At 40.4% G+C, this 22,875-nt stretch overlaps 1 protein-coding gene across 6 annotated transcripts in view; it reads left to right on the top strand.

Moving 5' to 3' along the window:
* The window catches only part of PLEKHG1 (pleckstrin homology and RhoGEF domain containing G1), a 222,393-nt gene that overhangs the window by 163,936 nt on the left and 35,582 nt on the right, over positions 1-22,875 (top strand). For 4 of the 6 annotated variants that reach the window (XM_061207734.1, XM_061207733.1, XM_061207736.1 and 1 more), the window contains 2 exons: positions 12,745-12,814; positions 20,505-20,551. In XM_061207734.1, coding sequence (XP_061063717.1) covers positions 12,745-12,814; positions 20,505-20,551 — 117 coding nt within the window. Of the gene's footprint in view, positions 1-12,744; positions 12,815-14,388; positions 14,606-20,504; positions 20,552-22,875 lie in introns of those variants that run through there. The other 2 variants (XM_061207737.1, XM_061207738.1) reach the window with 2 other exon arrangements.

Genomic DNA, 22,875 nt, shown 5'->3' with positions numbered 1-22,875 from the left:
TGCCTGAGTTGGTTCTCTCTCTGTTCTCTTTTCTCTTTGGTGTTCTCTGAATGAGGAAGTCAGACGTGACTAGAATAAACCTGAGTCAGGATGATGATATATGTGGCATCAGTGTAGTGACACAATTCATGTGACGTGTTCACGTCTATCCCTTTTGTAGATCACATTTTTATATCTCCTGCACATGCATTGTCTCATTTAATCCTCTTAACAGCTCTGAGGTAGATAAGATGCAAAACTGTATACACATTTATTAGACACAGGAATCAGTGTAGAAAGTCCTTTGCTCAAGGACATAGAGCTAGAAATCCAACCTAGCCTATTTTGAACACACCTGGTTTTGTCAAATCTCAACTGGTATTCTTACTATTTTTAATTATTTTCAAGAACATCTTCCTGTTTAACTTTTACAGTTGAATTGTCTGTACTGTTTTGTCCCTCTTCACTTTTATTTCCTTTCTCTTAAATCTGGACTCTAAATTTAGAGCTCAAATGTCTTTGCTATTATATTTGATTAAATAAGAGTATTGATGTGACTTTTTATGTTAACGCCTCTTATGAATCCTCTATTCTATACCTCACATCAGTTGATTTCAAAGATACAGCTATCTGGCAAATCTGTGGTTAAGGCTTGAAATAATTTTAAAGTTTCTGTTATTAGTTCAGGTCCAGGTTTTTCAACATAATATAATACTATTGTGCCCAACTAAGCAAGATTTAAAACTCTAAAATTAAAGAGGGCAAAAAGAAAATGGGTTTATTTTGGCCTGGAAAATTCAGCTGATTAGATTTTGTTTTTTAGGAAATATTCCCAAAATACAGGAACGCATAGAGTACTATGATAAACACCCATGGAGCACCCTCACTCTATCAAGGCCTTCCTTTGTGCCGTATTTGCTCTAGAAATCCTTTTTTTTTTTTAATTTATTGATTCATGGCTGCTTTGGGTCTTTGTTGCTGTGTGTGGGCTTTCTCTAGTTGCGGCGAGCAGGGGCTACTCTTCCTTGTGGTGTGCGGGCTTGTCTTTGCAGCGGCTTCACTTGTTGCGGAGCATGGGCTATAGGCGCAGCACGCAGGCTTCAGTAGTTGTGGCACGTGGGCTCAGTAGTTGTGGCTTGTGGGCTCTAGAGCGCAGGCTCAGTAGTTGTGGCACACGGGCTTAGTTGCTGCGCATCATGTGGGATCTTCCCGGACCAGGGATCGAACCCATATCCCCTGCATTGGCAGGCGGATTCTTAACCACTGCGCCACCAGGGAAATCTCTGCTTTAGAAATTCTTGAAAGCATAAAGGCGTTACAAATAATGCTGAGTCCCCTGATATACCCCTCCCAATTGTATCCCCTCTGTGGAGAATGGCACAGTGATGTGCTGGTGTACCAGTTCTCCAGGGTGAGGACAAGGGAGGGGGAATCTGGGATTTATAGTGTTTGCCAGTTTCTCTGGTGTAAACACACCCATCACTGCAGATTCAAGCTACTAAGAAGACATCACTGAACATGGAATTAGGAAGAGATGTACAGAATTGGCTCAGAAAAGCCAGTACAATCTGGCTCAAAATACCACTATAACTATAACTGCTATCCAAGACTTGGTGTTTCAGTCCCAAGTATGATCTTTGTTGCCATGACTATGTATGTAAGTATTTATTTTAAATGCAGGGCTTCCCTGATGGCGCAGTGGTTAAGAATCCGCCTGCCAATGCAGGGGACACGGGTTTGATCCCTGGTCCGGGAAGATCCCACATGCCGTGGAGCAACTAAGCCCATGCGCCACAACTACTGAGCCTGCGTTCTAGAGCCCGTGAGCCACAACTCCTGAGCCCACGTGCCACAACTACTGAAGCCCACGTGCCTACAGCCCGTGCTCCACAACAAGAGTAGCCACGGCAATGAGAAGCCCGTGCACCGCAAGCAAGAGTAGCCCCCGCTCGCTGCAACTAGAGAAAGCCCGCACACAGCAATGAAGACCCAGCGCAGCCAAAAATAAATAAATAAACAAATAAAAATTTTAAAAAATAAAATACTTAGCATGCTTTAACTTATTTCAAACATGGCATAAATCGTGTCAACCTTTTAGAAGTTTTTTTCACTCAACGTTGCTTTTGAGATTTATAGCTCTACTTTGCTTATTTTAACTGTGATATAATATTCCATTGGATACATTACCTTGCGTTTTGCCAATTGCAGTTAAGACTAAGCGTCCTTTCTTGTTTTTTTGGCCACTTTGATTTCCTCTGTGAATTTCTGGTTTATACCCATTGATCATTTTTCTGTCAGGATGTTTCTTTTTCTTTTCTTTTTTTTTTAAATACCTATACCTATTTATTTATTTATTAGGTTGCACTTAGTTGCGGCAGGCGGGCTCCTTAGTTGTGGCATGCGAACCCTTAGTTGCGGCATGCTTGTGGAATCTAGTTCCCTGACCAGGGATAGAACCCAGGCCCCCTGCATTGGGAGTGAGGAGTCTTAATCACTGCGCCACCAGGGAAGTCCCAGGATGTTTCTTTTTCTTAGGGTTGTATAGGAGTTCTTGATGAATTCTTCCTGGAGATCGTTGTGGATTATGTGAGTTGTAATCCTCCCTTAGTATGAGACTTGTCTTTTAACTTTAATTATGGTTTCTTTGAAAAGAAGTTGTAAAATTCATAAGTTTGACTACTCTAAGTAAATATAATATTTATAGTCTGTGGATTTTGTATTTGTTTAAAAAATTACCTCCTACTCTCAGTTCATAAACATACTCTATATTTTTCCTGAAAGTCTTAAAATTTTGCTTTTCACTTATGTCCTTAATCTAACTAAAATTGATGGAAGTATGGTTTGTGGTAGGAAATCCAAATCCTTATTTTCATATGGCTAGCTGATGGTCCCATCACCGTACGCTGAAAAGTACATCCTTTCTGTGCCGATTTGTAGTTCCACATTCCTCCTAGGTGAGGTTTATGTGTATGTATGGTCCTGTTTCTGGGCTCTGTGTTTTGTTTTGTTGGTCTCTTTGTCCATCCTTACTCCATACGACATTGTCTTAATAATTAAATCCACACTGCTCTTCTTCAACAATGGCTTAGCATTTCTTAACTCTTTGCACTGCCAAGAGATTTTTTTTTTTTTTTGCATTAATTTGTCAAGTTCCATGAAAAACTCTGTTGGGACTTTCATTGGAATTCGATTTAATTTTTAGATTAATTTCGGCAGAATTGACATCTTTGCAATATTGTCATCCTATCTGTAAAAATATCTCATCAATCAAGCTTTTCTAAAATGCCCTATGATAATGTTTTATAGTTTCTCCATCACATTCATACATGTGACTTTTAAAAATTTATTCTTTTTGATGTTATTTTTGACTAGAATAATTCTTCTATTTTTAAATTAGCCATTATTGTCATGTAGGAATGCTTTTAATTTTTATATGTTGATACTATATCCAACTAACTTTCTAAACTGTCCCATCAGTTCTAATAATGGTTTATAGATCCTTTTGGATTTTCTGTGTAGACAGTAGTGTCTGAAAATGAGGAGAATTTTTTGTCTTCCTTTACAGTTCTTCTACCCCTTATGTTTTTTTCTTGTCTTACTGCTTTGGGTACGTCTTTCTGTACAAAGTTGATTAGATGTTGGCATTCTTATCTTTTTTCTGACATTAGCAGGAATGCTTTAACTGTTTACCATTAAGTATGATGTTTGTTCCAAGACTTAGATAGACACTTGTTTCTATTTTGCTAAGATTTTATTGTGAATGAAAATTGAATTTTATTGAATACATAATCATCCTGTAAGAAAATTAGCATATGATTTTTCTTCTATTCATAATGTGGCAAATTATATTAATAGGCCTTCTGATTTGAATCATATATACACTACTGGAATAAACCCTACCTGGCCATGATGTTTCATGTATTTATGCATAATGAGTTTGATTTGTATTTTTTTAAGAACTTTTTCATGTATGTTCATAAATGACAGTAGTGTATAATTTCTTTCCTTGTACTGTCTTTTTTTTTTAAGTTACTTTTTTTTTATGTTACCTTTTTTTTAAATTAAATTTATTTATTTATTTATTTTTGGCTGCGTGGGTCCTTGTTGCTGTGCGCGAGCTTTCTCTAGTTGTGGGGAGTGGGGGCTACTCTTTGTTGCGGTGCGCGGGCTTCTCATTGCAGTGGCTTCTCTTCTTGCGAAGCACGGGCTTTAGGCACACGGGCTTCAGTAGTTGTGGCACGTGGGCTCAGTAGTTGTGGCTCGCGGGCTTAGTTGTTCCGCGGCATGTGGGAACTTCCTGGACCAGGGCTTGAACCCATGTCCCCTGCACTGGCAGGCAGATTCTTAACCACTGCACCACCAGGGAAGTCCCCCTTGTACTATCTTTGTTCAGTTTTGGCATATTACTAGATTCAAATTGTTATTTCACAAAATCTTCCAAAATGAACTGTTTTGGAATACAGTTGAGATTTCATTTTTGCTTTCTTTTTTATAGCCATATTTTTCTCTCATAATCCCTTTAACAGCCTGGAAATATAAGACTCTGGTTTGGTGTCTGGAAGAAATTCCCAAAGGGTCAGGAAACAAGCTTAGTCCAAGAAACCATTTTCCCCATTTTAACTTGCCCCTAAACTCCCAAAACTTGGGGGTTTTTTAACTGCATATGAAAGAAGAGATGTCAATTGTTTTTACACAGCATCCCTCTCTTGGAATACAGAAGAGTTATCCAAACTATAATTTGAATCTTTCTTTAATGATGAAGAGTGAGGAAGCAGAGACCATTCCTCCCTACTGGAATTCTATTTTTAAATTATTTTTTAGCAAGTTAAAATCGTAAGCTCTCTTCCTCCCTCAAAAGATGAGAGTAAAATTTTCCTTTTTCCTTCAACCCTTTCTCTTTATTCAGTATACCTATGTTGAGTCACTACTGTGTGTAAAACACCAGGCTAAGTCTAGTAGTATAAAGATGAATGACATCATTGTGTAGCAGAGGCAACAAGTCATATAATCAAGGAATGAACAAAATGCTTTGCGAACGCTGAGGAACAAGCAATTAATTTTGTCTGAGGGGCTAGTAAAAGCATCACAGAGCAAGTAACTTATGTCTTAAGACAAAAAAATTATTTGGGCCATGCTTTTTTTCTCCTTTGAAATGTAATTTGAAAAGCAAATCATGGGATACATACAACAATAAGGCAGGGAAAGGTGGGGGCAGTTATCTTTTCTTTTAATGCCTTTTCACACCACCAAAATGTCTTCAACTACTGCACAATGGTAGAAATATATTTTTACCTGCAGGCTTTCTTCTTGTAGACTTTTCAAGACCAGTGCTAATGTATCAGTGAAATTAATGGAGCATTTGGTACTATTAACCTCACCCCATTTTCTATTCCCTCATGCACGTGTGCCTCTGTGGATGCAAACAAGTTAAAATGCCAGCTGACCTAGTTGGGTGGGTGGGAAAAGGAAGTGGTGCTTAGAGTCTATTGCACACTGGAAGGGGAGAGGCCCTGTTCCTGAATCTTGTTCAGTGTAAGGCAATAGAATCTTCAAGGTCGTATTACAATTCCTGACTTCAAGTCCACATCAATGGTCAGAGAAAGTCGTACCTGGAATATGTTCTGTAAAAGAGAACTGTGTTTCCTGTAACTGCCCATCCAAACAAGGGACTTGAACTCAAGTAAGAAATCTTATTTTCTTTTTCATAATCCTACTCAAAAAGGAGGAAATATTTGGAACAGTTGCTCTGGGAAAAGGGAAAATACCCCAAACCTGAAGGTAGAATGACTCTAATTTTAGCTTTGAGTACAAAACACAATCTATGAGTCACTCCTTCCTGCTACTGTACTTGTAAACTTGTTCATTAGTTACACTGATTCAGTGAGAAACCTAGTCCCCACCCCGTTAGGCTGTAACTCTAGAATGACAGTCTGTTTCTGGTCTTTATGGAGTCCCTGATCTCCCACATTTCATGGCCCCATCTGAGTTCCCATAGTACATGGTGTATTATTTTATGTTTAGTCATCTTCCGTATCTCCCACACTCCCCGTTGTTCACGAAACACCAGCCAGTGGCTTCCTTTCTACACCTCACATAAGAACACACCATGTTCATTCTGTCCTTAGACTCGCTATCAATTTCTTAAATGACTTTCTCTTCCAACCTTCCCCAAACTCAGATATCACCTCCTCAGAGAACATTCCATGACTGCCCCAATGCTCCTCCACCACCACGCAGCCTCAGTTGCTCTCTACCACATTGTCCTCTTTATTTCCTTCATAACATAGTACAATATCATATTCTGTTGGGTTTGTCTTGTTTTTCAGTAAAACCAATACTTTACTGTTTTTTCACATAAACATTCTTATTAAGCAATATTGTACTATGGTGTGTAAGTTTCTATTGGTAAAAGAATGAAATCTCATTTATTTTCTTTTTTTAAAATTTTATGTTATTATAATAAGAGCACTTAACATGAGATCTACCCTCTTAAATTTTTAAGTGTTCAATACGTTATTGTTAACTTAGCTACAACGTGGTACAGCAGGTTCAACCTGTTTAGCTGAAACTTTATGCCTGTTAATTAGCAACTCCTTCATTTACTCTTACCCCCAACCCCTGCTAACCACCATTCTACTGTCTGATTCTATGAGTGTGACTATTTTAGATTTCTCACATAAGTGGAATCATGTACGATTTGTCCTTCTGTGACTGGTTTATTTCACTTAGCATAATGTCAAGGTTCTTCCACGTTGTCACAGAATTTCTTCTTTTTTAAGGCTAAATAATGTTTCATCGTATATATATACCACATTTTCTTTATTTATTCATCTTTATCCATTTACGGACATTTAGGTTATATCCACATTTTAGCTATTGTGACTACTTCTGCAATGAACATGGTAGTGCTGATATCTCTTCAAGATTTTGATTTCAATTTTTGTAGATAAATACCCCAAAGTTGGATTGCTGGATCGTATGGTAGTTCTACTTTTAATTTTTTGGAGAACCTCTATACTGCTTTCCATAGTGGCTGCACCATTTTGCGTTCCTATCAACAGTGTACAAGAGTTCCAATTCCTCACATCCTTGCCAACATTTGTTGTCTTTTGTTTGATATTGTGTTGTTTATTTCTTCAGTTATTAACACTTACCACTCCTGATCAGAACATAAACACCATAGGACAGAGCCTTTGTCCATGTTCTTTACCCCATCACCTCAGTGCCTATAGCAGTGCCTGACACACAAGGCTTTCAGTAATTACTATGTTGAATGGAGAACAAACAGGGTGGTTGGCCAACTGTATCAGGATGATTGCTCTGATGACAGAGCTTGAAAGAAATCCAACTACTTCCTCCTCACTGTTTCCATTATTTTAGAAAAGGGTTGTAAAGGAAAGTGGGCCAAGTGATTCACACAAGGCCTTCCAGGTAGGCAGTACCAGGTTGAAGACACTGTGATGCAGAGTCTAGCCCTCAGCTTTCTTGAGTCAATCAGGAAACAAATCTTTCAACAGATGTGTTTATCATAGAGTGTGGGACTGGGATTCAAGAGCCCTGATACCAACCCCAGCTGTGCCATTAATTATTAGCTGTGTGACCTAAGGTAAGCCACCTCCCTTTTACGAGTCATGGTTTTCTCACCTTAAAATTAAAGGGTAGGACTGGAAGGTATCTGAGCTCCCTCCCAGCTCTGGTTGTTGAGCAATGAAGGCCATTCATTTATAGGTGAGCCATACTAGAGCCTGGGTGGGTCCCCTGAGACACTTCCTCCTACCAGGAGATTCAATCTGGAGATGAAATTAAAGCTCAAAGGGTAGCTTGATGAGTGTAACATTGAGAACACAGGGAGTTAAATACTGTCAAGGAGTATTTCTGTTAAGCCTTGAGAAGTAACATGATGGATTCTGCTCAAAATTCTTCTGTGCTCAGAAAGAGGATTTACATTGAAAGACCTGGATACAAAACCTGTATCCAGGGCACTCCATCCTCCAGTAATGGAAAACACTGGTCCAGATATGTTGCTTCCTTGGCTGTTCTTTTTCTTTGATCTTTTCTCTTACTTCATCCAGTATTTAGATCCTAATGATTAGATTTCAACTGCCTTTAATTTAATCACACCCATCTTTCTATAACAGATATTGATACAAATATCAGAACTATATTTAAACAAAACAAAAATAATCTTACAGATGGTATGTTTTTATAGGAATATTAGGAAAGAATGTTTGAAATTGGGACTATTCTGAAATCATGCATTGGTAAAGTTCCTTTCAAAGTACAAGATAGATGCATCAATGGATTTTAATGTAACAGGATATAGTATATAATGGTTTCAGACTCCAACAAACCTCTAAGAAACTACCATTTGTTGAGTTTCAGTGTCTTATCAAAGAAAGATATACATACTCACCTAAAAGGCTATTAAAATACTCCTCCGTTTTCCAATGACATATTTGTGTGAGGCTGTTGAACGCAGAGCAGATATGGGCATCCATCTGTGTTCTATTAAGGTAGATATTAGAGATTTGCAAAAATGTAAAACAGTGCTGCTCTTCTCATTAAATTTTGTTTTGTTTTATAAAATCTATTTTTCACAAAAAGTTATTTGTATTAACATGTACTAAATTTATAATTTATAATTAAATGAATTGATCTTTTTTTTTTTAATTAATTAATTAATTAATTTATGGCTGTGTTGGGTCTTCGTTTCTGTGCAAGGGCTTTCTCCAGTTGTGGCAAGCGGGGGCCACTCTTCATCGCGGTGCGCGGGCCTCTCACCGTCGCGGCCTCTCTTGTTGCGGAGCACAGGCTCCAGACGCGCAGGCTCAGTAATTGTGGCTCACGGGCCCGCCCAGCTGTTCCGCGGCATGTGGGATCTTCCCAGACCAGGGCTCGAACCCGTGTCCCCTGCATTGGCAGGCAGATTCTCAACCACTGCGCCACCAGGGAAGCCCTGAATTGATCTTTTTAAAATTATATAGCAGTCTTAATTTCTAATAAGTGTTGATATAATCCACATAAAGAATTTTTAAGAGGTAAACAGGTCTTGACCCCAAAATGTTTGAGAACCACTGCCCTGAGTAAGGAGCACCCTACGCAAAGCTCCACTTCTGTGCAGAGTTTATGGTCGGCATTGTGGTGTCTCACCCTCAAACAGGAAAGGATAAATGAAGATTCTCAGGTATTTGAGGAGAACCTCTAACAAGAACAACAGAAGCCCAAATGATCAGAGGAAAGGTAGTTGAGCAAAAAACACAGAGCAGGAAAGATAAGTCCAAAATCATCATCATCAACATCACCATCTGCTTGGAAATAAGAGAAGATTTTTCACACCCATAAAATAAGAATAGAAACATAAGAAGCATCCAAAGAGCATGTAAACACACACACCCACACTTTGAAATTAAAAGTCAGATAGTAGAAATGAAAAAATTCAGTAGAAGGGATAGAAAATAAAGATGAAGTCTCTCAGAAAAAAGAACGATAAACAAGAAGTTGGAAAATAGGAGAGGAAGAATGAGAAAGATTAAAGTGTCTAATCTAATGGAGGGGAGGGAGTATTAAAGCCATAATTCAAGAACAGAGTTTCCCTAGCTTTTTGGTCCCAGGATCTGTACATGCTTAAAAATTACTAAGTGCCCAAAAAGCTTTTTTGTTTATGATTTATGATGTTTCATTTACCATGACAGAAATTAAAACTGAGAAACTATTAAGATATCAGTGGGGACTTCCCTGGTGGCTCAGTGGTTGAGAATCCGCCTGCCAATGCAGGGGACACGGGTTCAAGCCCTGGTCCGGGAAGATCCCACATGCCACGGAGCAACTAAGCCCGTGTGCCACAACTACTGAGCCTGTGCTCTAGAGCCCACGAGCCACAACTACTGAGCCCGTGTGCCACAACTACTGAAACCCACGCGCCTAGAGCCTGTGCTCTGCAACAAGAGAAGCCACCACAATGAGAAGCCCGCACACCTCAACGAAGAGTAGCCCCTGCTCACGACAACTAGAGAAAGCCCGTGGGCAGCAGCGAAGACCCAACACAGCCAAAAAATAAATAAATAAATTTATTTTTTAAAAAAAAGAGATATGAATGTATTCAATAATAATAATAAATCCACAAATTTCTAGAAAACTTTACTACTCTTCCCACTAACATTTTTGTGTGTGTTGGAATTGTTTTACATTTTTACAAATCTCTTTACTGTTTGACTTACTAGAAGACAGCTGGATTCTCATATCTGCTTCTACTTTCCATCTGTGATATCACAGGTCACGTGGCCTCTGGAAAGGCCAGTGTACTCTCACAAGAGAATGAAAGTAAAAAATCTAACAGTGTCAAAGTATTTTTATAAAAATATTGACCTTATGGACTTCCTGAAGGGATCTCAAGAACCCAGGGGTCATTTTGAGAACTGACACTCAAGAACATTTCCCAGATATCCAAATTGGCTCTGTGTATGAAAAAAAACCCACCTCAAAACCAACCATCACAGCATTTCAGAACCATATTAACAAACAGAAAACGCCAAAAACCTCCAGAATTGAAAAACAGGTCACATGGAACCTGGATCGCGGATCAGAATGATATTGGACTTCTCAATAGCAACATTAGAATCCATAAGGCAGCATATAGCTCCCTGAAAACTGAGGGAAAATAACTTCCAACCAAGAATTCTATATCCATCGATATTATCAGCCAAGTGTGAAGGGAGAACATTTTGAAACAGGAAGAGTCTCAGAAAATGTACTGCCTGTCACCCCTACTGGAGTAGTAGAATCTCCCAAAGGAGACAAAATGGCTTAAATGGTATCTAAGAAACAAGGCATCCAACATGAGAGCTAGGGAAGGGCACCATCAGGGTGGTGTTGAAGAGAGGACCCAGCAGGCCTGGAGAGCACCTGTCCAGGTGGGAGTGGAAGGACAGACAGCTCTAGGAGGGAGGTCACCAAGAAAGAACACAGCCCAGAGATGATCTGATGTTTGAACTCGGTGAGACCAGGGTTATACTTCTAGTGCAAAGTTGGAAGGTAAATTAGTGGAGTGTATTTTGAAAACAAAGCAAAAAAAAAAAAAAAAGCATTTTAACTCCAGGGAAAACATGGTTGTACAAGAAAGGAAATGTAGTTATGGTACACTCCAAGGCTCAGCTGAGAATAATATTTACATAGCCTTTAAAGTGTAAACTCTGGGGACTTCCCTGGTTGCGCAGTGGTTAGGACTCCGCACTCCCAGTGCAGGGGGCCCGGGTTCGATCCCTGGTCAGGGAACTAGATCCCCCATGCATGCCACAACCAGGAGTTCACATGCCACAACCAAGGAGCCCACTGGCCTCAACTAAGGAGCATGCCTGCTGCAACCAAGACCCAGTGCAACCAAATAAATTAAATATTAAAAAAAATAATAAAGTGTAAACTCTGACTTTTAATCTAATTAAATTTCATAACAGAGCTTGTTGAGAAGATGGGAGGAAAGGAAGCTGGGGAAATTATGGAGTAAATATCTAAAACTGAAAAAGAATGAAAATGCATTACCAGCATGTTTGGAAACAGGGGTACATACAGCAGAAACAGCTAGGAGTTGAAAGTGTTTCTTGGGAGTGGTAGTCGAGAATGGGAAACAAAAAGCAAGAAAGTGTAGAACTTTTTTTTTTTTAAGTATTTATTTATTTATTTATGGCTCTGTTGGGTCTTCGTTTCTGTGCGAGGGCTTTCTCTAGTTGTGGCAAGCGGGGGCCACTCTTCATCACGGTGCGCGGGCCTCTCACTATCGCGGCCTCTCTTGTTGCGGAGCACAGGCTCCAGACGCGCAGGCTCAGTAATTGTGGCTCACGGGCCCAGCTGCTCCGCGGCACGTCGGATCTTCCCAGACCAGGGCTCGAACCTGTGTCCCCTGCATTGGCAGGCAGACTCTCAACCACTGCGCCACCAGGGAAGCCCTATAGAACTATTTTTATCATAATTCCTGTAGAACTGTTTAACCTTTTATTAAATATGTAATTCCCAACTAATTAAAATAAACACTTATCAGAGTACATATCAATCCAAGTTATATGGAATGCAATTTGGAAATGTGTTAACATTTAAACTGAGAATGCCTGATGACCCAGCAATCCCATTTATAGAATTGTATCCAGCCATGGGAGATCAGTTAAATTAACGATGCTACGTCCACACGATGAAATATTATGCAGTTAGTTACTTAAAATAATGAATCATTAAAAATAACATAGATTTTCATCTGAAGAAAGAGATTTCCTCCCCTGGCATATCTTTCCTTTAGAGCAGTATCTCCATGTATAGTTTTATATTTGTCAGTGTGATTTTTCACTGAAGGTCTGACTCTTCCAGTGGATTCCAAGCTCCAAGAGACCAGGAACCATATCTCACTTGGCTCACTGGTGTGTTTGTTCGTAGTGCTTTGCACAGTATCTGGTACCTGGAAAGCTATTGGATGAATGAGTGAGTATGTGTGAGCATGCGTACAGATGTGGACAAACTTCTAGAAGACTGAAACCGTTAGGTAGGGCTTATCTCTGGGTGGGAGAGTTACAGGTCAGACCTGTGTTTACACCCCTGCTCCACCACGACCTTGGGCAAGTCCCTTATCTAAGCCTTGGATTTAATGACAAGAGGTCCTCAGTTATCCAATTAAATATGATTCCTTGTAAATGCCATATAAATGTTTAAACTTCTAAGTTATTTAAAATGTCCTCAACTCTCAGACCACAACCTAATACATTCTGGCTTTTATTTTTTTATTAGTGAACTTCTGCAAGACTTGGAAAACTGTGAAAATGATCCTGTGGCCATAGCAGAATGCTTTGTGTCCAAGGTAAGCAGGGTTCATCTCTCTGAGCCAACCAAGACAGAGACAGAGCACACATTGTTTTCATTTTAAGGTTAAAATGACCGTTGTGTTCCATATTGGCTGAGGTTCACCACTAATCTCTCTCACTCTGAGGGGTTTTTTTCTCCCCACTAGCTAGGAAAAAAAAAAAAAAACACAGTTCCCAGTAAGTTAGGAAATGCTAATAACTTAGTAGTTGTCCTAGAACTTGTATAGTAGCTAAATGATGTTACATATCTTTCCTAGGAAAAACTTTAATCTTGGGAAGAGGAGAGTCCAGATTAGAGAAATGTTAGAAAAATAAATACATATACAATACCACTAAGCCAGTTACAAAAATCTGTTAGAATATAAATAGTATTTATATATATATGGCACTAGCCTAGTCATTAGGGGGATAAAGAGAGCAAATTAATCTCCTGCATCTTAAAAATGCACTCTAATTTTCCTACATTTTTCTTAAGTTGCACTGATGGTTTAGAAAAACACAAGGAAAGGATTTGAATTTTAAAGCTTAAATGACAGTTTATATTCTGTACCCAGATAAGAGAGAGAATTCTGAAACTTACAAGGGAATCCTTTACAACAACAGTCCCCAACCTTTTTGGCACGAGGAACCCGTTTCATGGAAGACAGTTTTTCCGCGGGGTTTGGAGGGGGGATGTTTCAGGCGGTAATGCGAGTGATGGGGAGCGATGGGGAGTGGCAGATGAAGCTTCACTCGCTCTCCCGCCACTCACCTCCTGCTGTGTGGCCGGGTTCCTAACAGGCCACAGACTGGTACTGCCCTGCAGCCCAGGGATTGGGGACCCCTGCTTGACAACATTACTTTCTCGACACGATACCTACTGTATATAGAATCTTACGTTTCTCTTAAAAAATCAACAGCTTTTGTTTAGAAAACCTCTAGCAGAAATTGTTTTTGCAGTAAAACTTCGTAGGATTTTTGCAGTTGTGGTTTCAAATATACAAGGGTTGAAGCAAAGTTCATGACAGTGCTTTGGGGTCAGCCCAGAGTTAGCACCTCATTCAGAATCCTGGAGTCCAGGGTGAACTTGGAGATGTCCTCCCAGCCTGGCTGGGCTCCGGGGTTGTTCCACGGGGTCATTTCTGATGATCCAATGGTTTTGAATCCAAACATAACACTCTAGGTTCTACTCAAGTGTGGTTCCTTAAAGGCAGTTGATGGGCTTGTATATAAAACACTCCTGACTTTGTGGGTGCGAGTGTTCGTGCCCACACACTTACACACACAATTCTTTTCACAAGCGGCCTGTGTTATAGTGAATTCTCCTGCAGGGTAGGAATTTGGAAAAGAGAAGGAAAACGAAAGAGGAAGAAATGGGTAGAAAGATATGCTGAGTATATCAAAGAAGCTGTGTTACAATCACCACAGCACATAAACAACATAGAAGCTTTTGGAAACATTGGGGCTTTTACTGCTAACTGTAATCACACGTTGATTAAAGCTGGTCCAGCGTACGCTTAGCTCTGGCCTAATTATTCACATAAAAGTTTGTTTGTGTGCCAGGTTGCCAGCTCCCAAATCTGATTTCTCGTTGTGATGTTGCCAAGTTTAATTAGAAGACTGATTATAGCGCTACATGCTCTCGTGTGTGAGCCGGGAATCGCGAGGGAGCGTGGGGTCTGGCACAGCCTGCTTCTTACTCAGCGCCCTGAAATTTGGAAGATGTTACACTTCCGACACACAGCCAGCTGCTCGCCTCTGGGGAGGAATGGAAAATTGCTTTAATCGAGAGGCCGTTAATGAAAGAGGTAAAGCTGGCGGCTGCCCTCTGCTTTTATCTGAGTCACTGGGGCTTCCACAGAGAGTCATCTTTGACCTTGCTTTTGTGGTATGGAGAGGCGACAGCCAGAGGAGAATACAGTACTTCTTATCTGCTGCTGCCCATAGAAGAACAACAGGCGCTGTTGCTATTGAAGCCATTCTCGAGAGGGACAGGAAAAGTCCTTACCAGGCAGACCCAGCTCTCTCCCAGCTGAGCGTTTCTCCGCTCTTAGGACTCTGGAAACACCTGGAACAGGTTTCCTTGGTTTCCTGCCTTCACCTCCACTCTCATTTCCATCCCTCATCTTGACTGTCAGCCAGGCTGGCCCTGGGCGGAATTTAGGAGGGAGACGAAGTTTGTCTTCAGAGACCCGACCTCCCCTTAACCTCCTCCTCTCCCCTGATGCACGGCCACCTCCCCACTGGAGCCTTTCTCTCTCCAGTGCCAGGCACCACTACCGCTTACTGAAATTATCCTCAAGAAAGTGCTGGTATCAGACATTGGTGTAACTGGAGTGCATTCAAGTCAGTGTCACCTTACCCCTATGCTATTTACATAGTAAGCCTTTCTCATAGTGGCCTGTGAATAGTACTCAGGAATCAGTGAGTGTGTGTGTGTGTGTGTGTGTGTGAAAAGGAGAGAGGTGGGGTGGGGAGAAATTGACCTTATGGCAGAAGAAACCCTAAAATCATACAGATTTCTATACTCTGGTTATTCATTCAATAAACATTCAGATCCCCTGTGTGTTCAATTGGCCAGCCATGCCTATCGTGTTTTGGTTCTTTCATAATTAAATGTCTCATTTTGACATCATCTCCAATTGCAACTTGAAAGAGTTGAATAACCAGAAGAAAATAGAAGAAAATATCTATTTTTGTATAATTTTTTTTGTATCATTGCCTTCTTTCTCCCTAAATACTTCTGAAAAGGACTTGTGTGCATATATCATAAGAAATAGGTGTTTAGGGAATTAACTAACTAGGAGTTATTGACTTTTGTGTAAAGCCATTATTTGAATTGTCCACAGAGCTTATAAATCTAAGATCCAATATGCATTTGCTTCTATATTAAGAATATGTCACTGATTTAAATCAAAACTGTCTAAGGTAGGAATAGAGCCATGATGTCACAAAATGCACAGAAATTCAGTTGTGCAGAAGCCTTGAGGCTTTATTAGGGTAGGTGTGTGTAGGTCACATAGATGATGTAGTTTAAATATGTTTTCATTGAGGCCGTCGTGTTTAAGTTTGGTATTCCATGTGATCCTAAAAGTCCTTAAATTTGAGGAAATCGGCCTGCTAATTGTTCGATCCCAGGCTGAGTGCGGCAGGAGGCAGGAAAGAAGCAAGAAACTGAAAGGCTGTGAGCAAAAGCAGGGAAAGGCTCTAGCTTGGTGTTAATTTCCTAGAAGACCTTGGGCAAATCGCTTTGCCCTTCTTATTGCTGGAGCCGGGGCGGGACACTCCAGTGCCTTCAGGAGCTAAACAGGTGAACACAATGCATGAATGGGCCCAGGTGGAGGCCAGAGCCATTGAGGTACTTATGTCTCAGGGACAGAAATGTTACCTGAAACTGTAGGCCCAGGGCCAGTGGATCTAATACTTTTTCAAGAGAAGCCAGAAATCAGGATATTTTTATCTTCTAACTTTTTGGATTTGGCAATTAATTTAGATTTTTTTTTAAATACTATGCTTAAAATTTTGGCAGCATACTAGGTTGGCAAGGCCATGGGGAAACAGACGCTCCTGTAATTGTGGGAAAACAAAATAGACCCTGTGGAGGAGAATTTGGCTATATCTAGCCAAATTACATCTGAATTCACCCTTTATTCTAGCAATCCTACTTCCAGAAATCTATTCCAAAAATATAGTGAGTATACAGCATCATACAGGAGCTTGTTAGAAAGCAAATTCTCGGGCCCCACCCAAACCTACTAAAGCAGAAACTCTGGGAGTGCAGCCCAGTAATCTGTGTTTTAATAAGCCCTCGAGGTAATTCTAATACTCAAGTTTGAGAATCACTGGCATAGCTTGTTTTTATTTATTCAGAAATGGGGGAGGTTATACTTATATTTAAATGTGTATGTTTAAAAAAAAATTAAAAAGGATAAACTGTAAGATTAAAAGTTGGTTCCTGATGGGGAAGGGAGGGAATAGTCTAGAATGGGAAAGATTAGAAGCCAGACTTCTTTAAATGTACATTTCCTTGGAGAGTTGACTTTGAAACCATATATCTATTTTACATAGTTATAAACCAAAGTTAAAGTTTAAAACAGTCTTCAAAGCACAGGGAGATCAGCTCGGTACTTTGTGACCACCTAGAGGGGTGGGATAGGGAGGGTGGGAGGGTGGGAGGGAGGGAGGGAGTCGCAAGAGGGAAGAGATATGGGGAGATATGTATATGTATAGCTGATTCACTTTGTTTTAAAGCAGAAACTAACACACCATTGTAAAGCAATTATACTCCAATAAAGATGTTAAAAAAATTAAATTAAATTAAAAATAAAAATAAAATAAAATAAATTAAAAAAAATTTTTTTTTAATTGAAAGCAAAATGAAACAATGAGTCTAATTGCATATCCAGTTTGTGGCATGACCACACAGAGGAAATTCCAGTCAATTGAAAAATATGCTGTGGACAAAATACAACAAATACATCCTTAACTGTTTTCAGTAATGATATCATATATAATGGTGTTGGTATTGTTATTCTGGAATTATTGTGTATATTGTGGGATAAAGCAAATGAATATTTACATTTGTGTCACTGAGAACTGGAATTGGTAAGAGAAAGAAAATACAGAGTAAGAATGAGGCTAATTAAAAACACTGTAGTCCTGAATCTGAATTACAAGAATTAGTATGAACTAAGCATGTATTTTAGCTTTAAAAAAACACCATATTCCTAGCTTTGTCCACTGAAAAGACCTAGGAATAATAATTAACCTAGTAGTAAGAGCATCCCTAAAACTCAGATTGTGGTTTCCACATACTACTTCCTACCTAAAGGAATCAGGGCTCTGTGAAGAATGAGTGTAGGGAAGTAAATATATAAGATGGTCTGGAACATCTTGTCACATCAGGAAACAAGGAAGCTACTGGAGGCTGTAGGTCACGAATACTCAAGAAGAGGCTCCTACTGGGCAAAGATGGGATCATTTGAGCATCAGTAAAGATAACTAACTGAAAACAACTGAAAATCATGAAATATGTTTATATTCATAAAATCACAGTGATATATATAAAAAAAAAAAAAACCCCAAGCCCTTTGCAGGATGTTAGAGAACCGATGCATTATTCTTAAAATCAAGGAAAAGAATCAAGTATTTATCCTGCCTTTCCCATACAAACCACAAACTGCAGGGTAACCAGTCTAAGGCAGTTCCTTTTTTGGAAAGATTTTGGCTAATAAATGAAGACAGAATAGTAGAATAGAAATATCACCGTGTTGTAACCCCTTATGAATTAACAGATCTAGGCAATAATTACCAATGGTTATTTTTTTTTATAAATTTATTTTATTTATTTATTTTTGGCTGCGTTGGGTCTTCGTTGTTGCGCTCAGGCTTTCTCTGTTGCGGCGAGCGGGGGCTACTCTTCGTTGTGGCATGCGGGCTTCTCATTGTGGTGGTTTCTCATTGCAGAGTATGGGCTCTAGGCACGTAGGCTTCAGTAGTTGTGGCACGCAGGCTCAGTAGTTGTGGCTCGCGGGCTCTAAAACGCAGGCTCAGTAGTTGTGGTGCACGGGCTCAGTTGCTCTGCAGCATGTGGGATCCTCCTGGACCAGGGCTCGAACCCGTGTCCCCTGCATTGGCAGGCGGACTCTTAACTACTGCACCATCAGGGAAGCCCACCAATAGTTATTAACATCACAGAAAGAGAGAACCAGACATCATATGCCTCCTGATTTAAGTATAGTCTAACCTGTGATGTACTCGGGCCAAATTATGAAACCTAAATCTGATCAAACCTCTCCTAAACCACAAAGAGTGTGGAGGACAGGGGAACACAGTAAAGGAAGCCATAGGGATGTGATCAGCAAAACTGAGACTGTGGGAGACTCTGCAGGACAAACCATCTGGTTTTTCTTCAACTTAATTGCAAGGGGAAAATAAGAGGGGGAATTTATAGATTAGAAGGGACTTAAGAGATATCAACAGTATCAAGTTGCTGTGTGTGGGTGTTATTTGGATTCCAAAGCAAACAGCAAACTATAATTTAAAAAAAAGAAAATAGGAAATAGGAATACTGATGACAAACCCTCATGATAGTATGGAATTACTTCTTTATTTATTTTACATTTTATTGAAGTTTAGTTGATTTGCAATGTTGTGTTTAATTTCTGCTGTACAGCAAAGTGACTCAGTTATACATATATCTGTTCTTTTCATATTCTTTTCCATTATGGTTTATCACAGGATATTGAGTATTTAGTTCCCTGTGCTCTACAGCAGGACCTTTTTGTTTGTCTATCGTATATGATGTAATAGTTTGCATCTGCTAATCCCAACCTCGCAGTCCTTCCCATGGAATTATGTAAATATGATAATAACATTGCGGTGATGCTTCTTTTTAAAAGTCCTCCTATTAAAGATATATACTTTTTTTTTTTAAAACATCTTTATTGGAGTATAATTGCTTTACAATAGTGTGTTAGTTTCTGCTTTATAACAAAGTAAATCAGCTATACATATACATATATCCCCATATCTCCTCCCTCTTGTTCTCCCTCCCACCCTCCCTATCCCACCCCTCTAGGTGGACACAAAGTACTGAGCTGATCTCCCTGTGCTATGCAGCTGCTTCCCACTAGCTATCTATTTTACATTTGGTAGTGTCTGTATGTCCATGCCACTCTCTCACTTTGTCCCAGCTCACCCTTCCCCCTCCCCGTGTCCTCAAGTCCATTCTCTAGTTGGTCTGCGTCTTGATTCCCGTCCTGCCCCTAGGTTTTTTTTTTTTTGTATAAGTGAAATGATATTATGTCTAGAATTTGTTGATGAGGGAACCTGGAATATGATCACAGCAAAAGGCAAGAAGCCCCCATTAGTTAGCCAAATATTTAAGCATTTGAGGAATTGCTGCCAGGCTGGACGCACATAGGTGAGTAGACTTGGATCCTGCTCTCAAAAAATTTTCAGCTTCATATGAGAGGTGGGGATTCAGTAGTTCAACAGACATTATGTGCCAGATGAACACAGTAGGGCCCCCTGTTGCAGGAACTCACAGCGTAGAGTGGGAGACAGACAGACATGCAGAAAATGTCATTATCGTTCGGCAAATGCTGCGAGATGGGCTGGTATTGGGTGTTGTGAGGTCCCAAGTAGGAGCAGTGGGTCCGGCCCAAGGACTCAGGAAGTCCCCTTAGAGGAAATAAAGCCTCAGTTCAATGTCAAGTGGTGCCTAGTAGCTATCCGATGAAAAAGGTGGGAAAGACAGTGGGCGGAGAGAACTGCACACACAGGGCTTGAAAGTGTGCAGCGGCTTTCTTGTGCCCTGCACATGCCTCCAACATGTTCTGACCACATGATATTTAAATTATCTACCTATATTTCTCTCTCACACTGCAAATCCCCCAGAGGACCACGAGCATCTGGGGGCAGAAACCCTACTGTCTTCCTCTTCCTATTTGCCTTCAGATTCAGCTAACACAGCGGATGCTCAATAAGTGTTTAATGAACTCAGATGAGTTCAAGTGCACGTGGATTCTAGGTGTAGCCCAAGGTAGATAAAAAGGCATGGATGATTGCCACAGGGGCTCAGGAGACAGGCCAGTGTGGTTACAGGAACAAATTTAAAGGTATGAATGATATATCTTTTCTTTGTAATTGATTGTTGTTGTCTCTGCTTTTTTTGCCCATAAAATTTCTTTTGTTTCCTTGCAGAGCGAAGAGTTCCACATTTACACCCAGTATTGCACTAACTATCCGAGGTACGCCTTGTGAATGTGCAGGAATATCTGCATATTGTTTTAAGTCAGTCCGTGCAGTGTATGTGGTCGCTAGGCGTTATGTGCCTGGCGCTGCGCTGAGTACTGTGGGAAAACTGCAAACATGCTGAGAACGGACCACAGGGGTACCCAGATATTGATCCATTCAGGCTTAGGGACTCCCTAGCAGAGCCAGCACAGGGAAAAATTGTGAAAGACCTTAAAGGAGACCAAAAAGATTGTTAGGTTTCCCTCAGTGGAAAACTGAGTAAACCAATTGTGTTTGGCTGGAAGTCTTATCTATTAACCCTTTTGTATATGCGCCATGTTTTAAAGAATATGGGATGCACTGCTAATGAGTTTATATAATCTAGCTGGGGATAAAATATATTTTTGCCATATAAATTTTAGGAACTACATAAGTTTTATGGAGTTCAGAGAAAGGAAAGAACATGATAAGCTTATGTGAGAAAAGAGGACTCATCATCCCACCTGGATCATTGCTTCAGTTTTGCTCGCACTGAGGGTGTCAGCAAGAGGGCCGTTTAGGGAGCAGCCTCTGGCCAATATAGCGACCATTTCAGTAAGGGAGTCAGGCCTAAGACCACAGCTCACACTGTAGGAAATTCTTTTTTCTGCAAAAGACATTTATTGAGCACTTATTGATTTCTAAGTACTGCGCTCAATCCTGTAAATACAAAATGTGGTTGAATGTAGTTTTCCCAGGAATCTAGAGATATTGAGGGATTAAAGAAAAGCAGAAAACAGAGAAGACACTGGCAGCACAGTGCCTGGCCCCTGACAGGTCCTCAGCAAGTGGTAGCTCATCATCATCCCTGCCCCATCCCCACTGCGTGGATGAAATCACTGAGCCTCCAACAGGTTTATTGATTTTACAAGGGTCACCTAGCTGAGAAGTGACCAAATCTGGCTGGGATTTGAACCAAAGTTGGTCCAGCCTCAAACCTCATGCTACTACATCCTTGTGAGGTTTCTGAAGCTTTGTGATTCCCCTCACCCCATACCTTTCCACTGTCTGTTTGCCCACGTGACTAGCAGGACTTGAGTTGTCATGTTAGGGATGAACTGGGAAGAGAGCTCGGGGGATTTTATCTACTCTGTAGCCAGTCTTGGTAGAGACATGTCCCTAAGGATAAAGTGGGTGGTGGGGTCCACCTAGAAGAGAAGCCAGTAGACTGAGCCCCTTGTGTCACTGTGTTCAGGAAGAACAAGTGGGTCATTCCTGCTTGGGGGTGGCCCTGGAAAGCCAGTGTGGTTTAAAAGACATGAAGCCAGAGGCTCAGGCTTACTGATGGCAAAATACTTTCCATTGGAGGATTTTCATCTCCTCCTCTAAATATTGATCAGGATATCATGCTATGGTGATTTATTTGGTTGGGGATCAAGCATGTTTTTCTCAGGTTTCCCTAAAAACAAAACAAAACAACACCCCACATGCAGATTAGTACATTTATCCATATCCTGATCTGTAGACCCACCCACAGTTTACACAGTTTCACTTAAGCAATGTTGTTTCCACCTCTCTCCTGAAGATATCAGGAAATTGTGGATGCCCCAACTAAAGCTATGGTCCTTATGCTAAAAGCCAGCGTTGCACCACACCCTAATGCAGAGAAATCAAAGAATCAGCCCTCAACTTCTCCACAAAACTTCCTCCTGTGGGAAAGGAAAAAACATTCCAACTCTGAAGAATCAACAAAATTCTGGACCCAATTATCAGGATCTAAGATGCTAGAGGGGCCTGTTTGGAGGATTATGTCTGTGTAAATTTCATTATAAACATGTCATTTGAAGAAATATCTTCTGAATTTGCAATTTTGGAAGTTTATGTTAAGAAGAATTTTCTGACTTAGTAATAAGAACAGAGGGCACAAAATGAAGGCAGCTTTTATAAACTAGACTGCTTCAGGGTCAGGGGATAGGCACAGTCATTCGTGCAGGACATTTCTGAGAGCCTGTCCTTCATGGGGCACAAGTCCAAGCTTGGTGTACACTGGCAGGAAATAGGAACGAATATCCCTTGCCTTCTAGCAGTTTATATTGTTTTGAGAGTCAGAACTGAACCAAATGCAATAGTGGAACAGCCGTTAGGAAAGATCAAATCAATGAATACAAGTCAATGTAGAACCAACTCAGTCATATGTAATAGAAGCTACAGATGCATGAGATAAAGGAGGAGTAAGTCCCAGCGAGGAGAAATCAGGACAGTTTCCAGGAGGAAGTGTTTTTTATCTTGGGTCTGGCTTTGAAGAAGGAAAGAATCGTGTTAGCAGGGAACTGCTCCCCAGGCCGTCTCAGTGAAGCAG

This window comes from Eubalaena glacialis, chromosome 12, assembly GCF_028564815.1.
Source record: "Eubalaena glacialis isolate mEubGla1 chromosome 12, mEubGla1.1.hap2.+ XY, whole genome shotgun sequence".
NCBI lineage: Eukaryota > Metazoa > Chordata > Mammalia > Artiodactyla > Balaenidae > Eubalaena > Eubalaena glacialis.
Note: the sequence above shows the minus strand (reverse complement) of the source record. Positions and strands in the feature narration are given on the sequence as shown.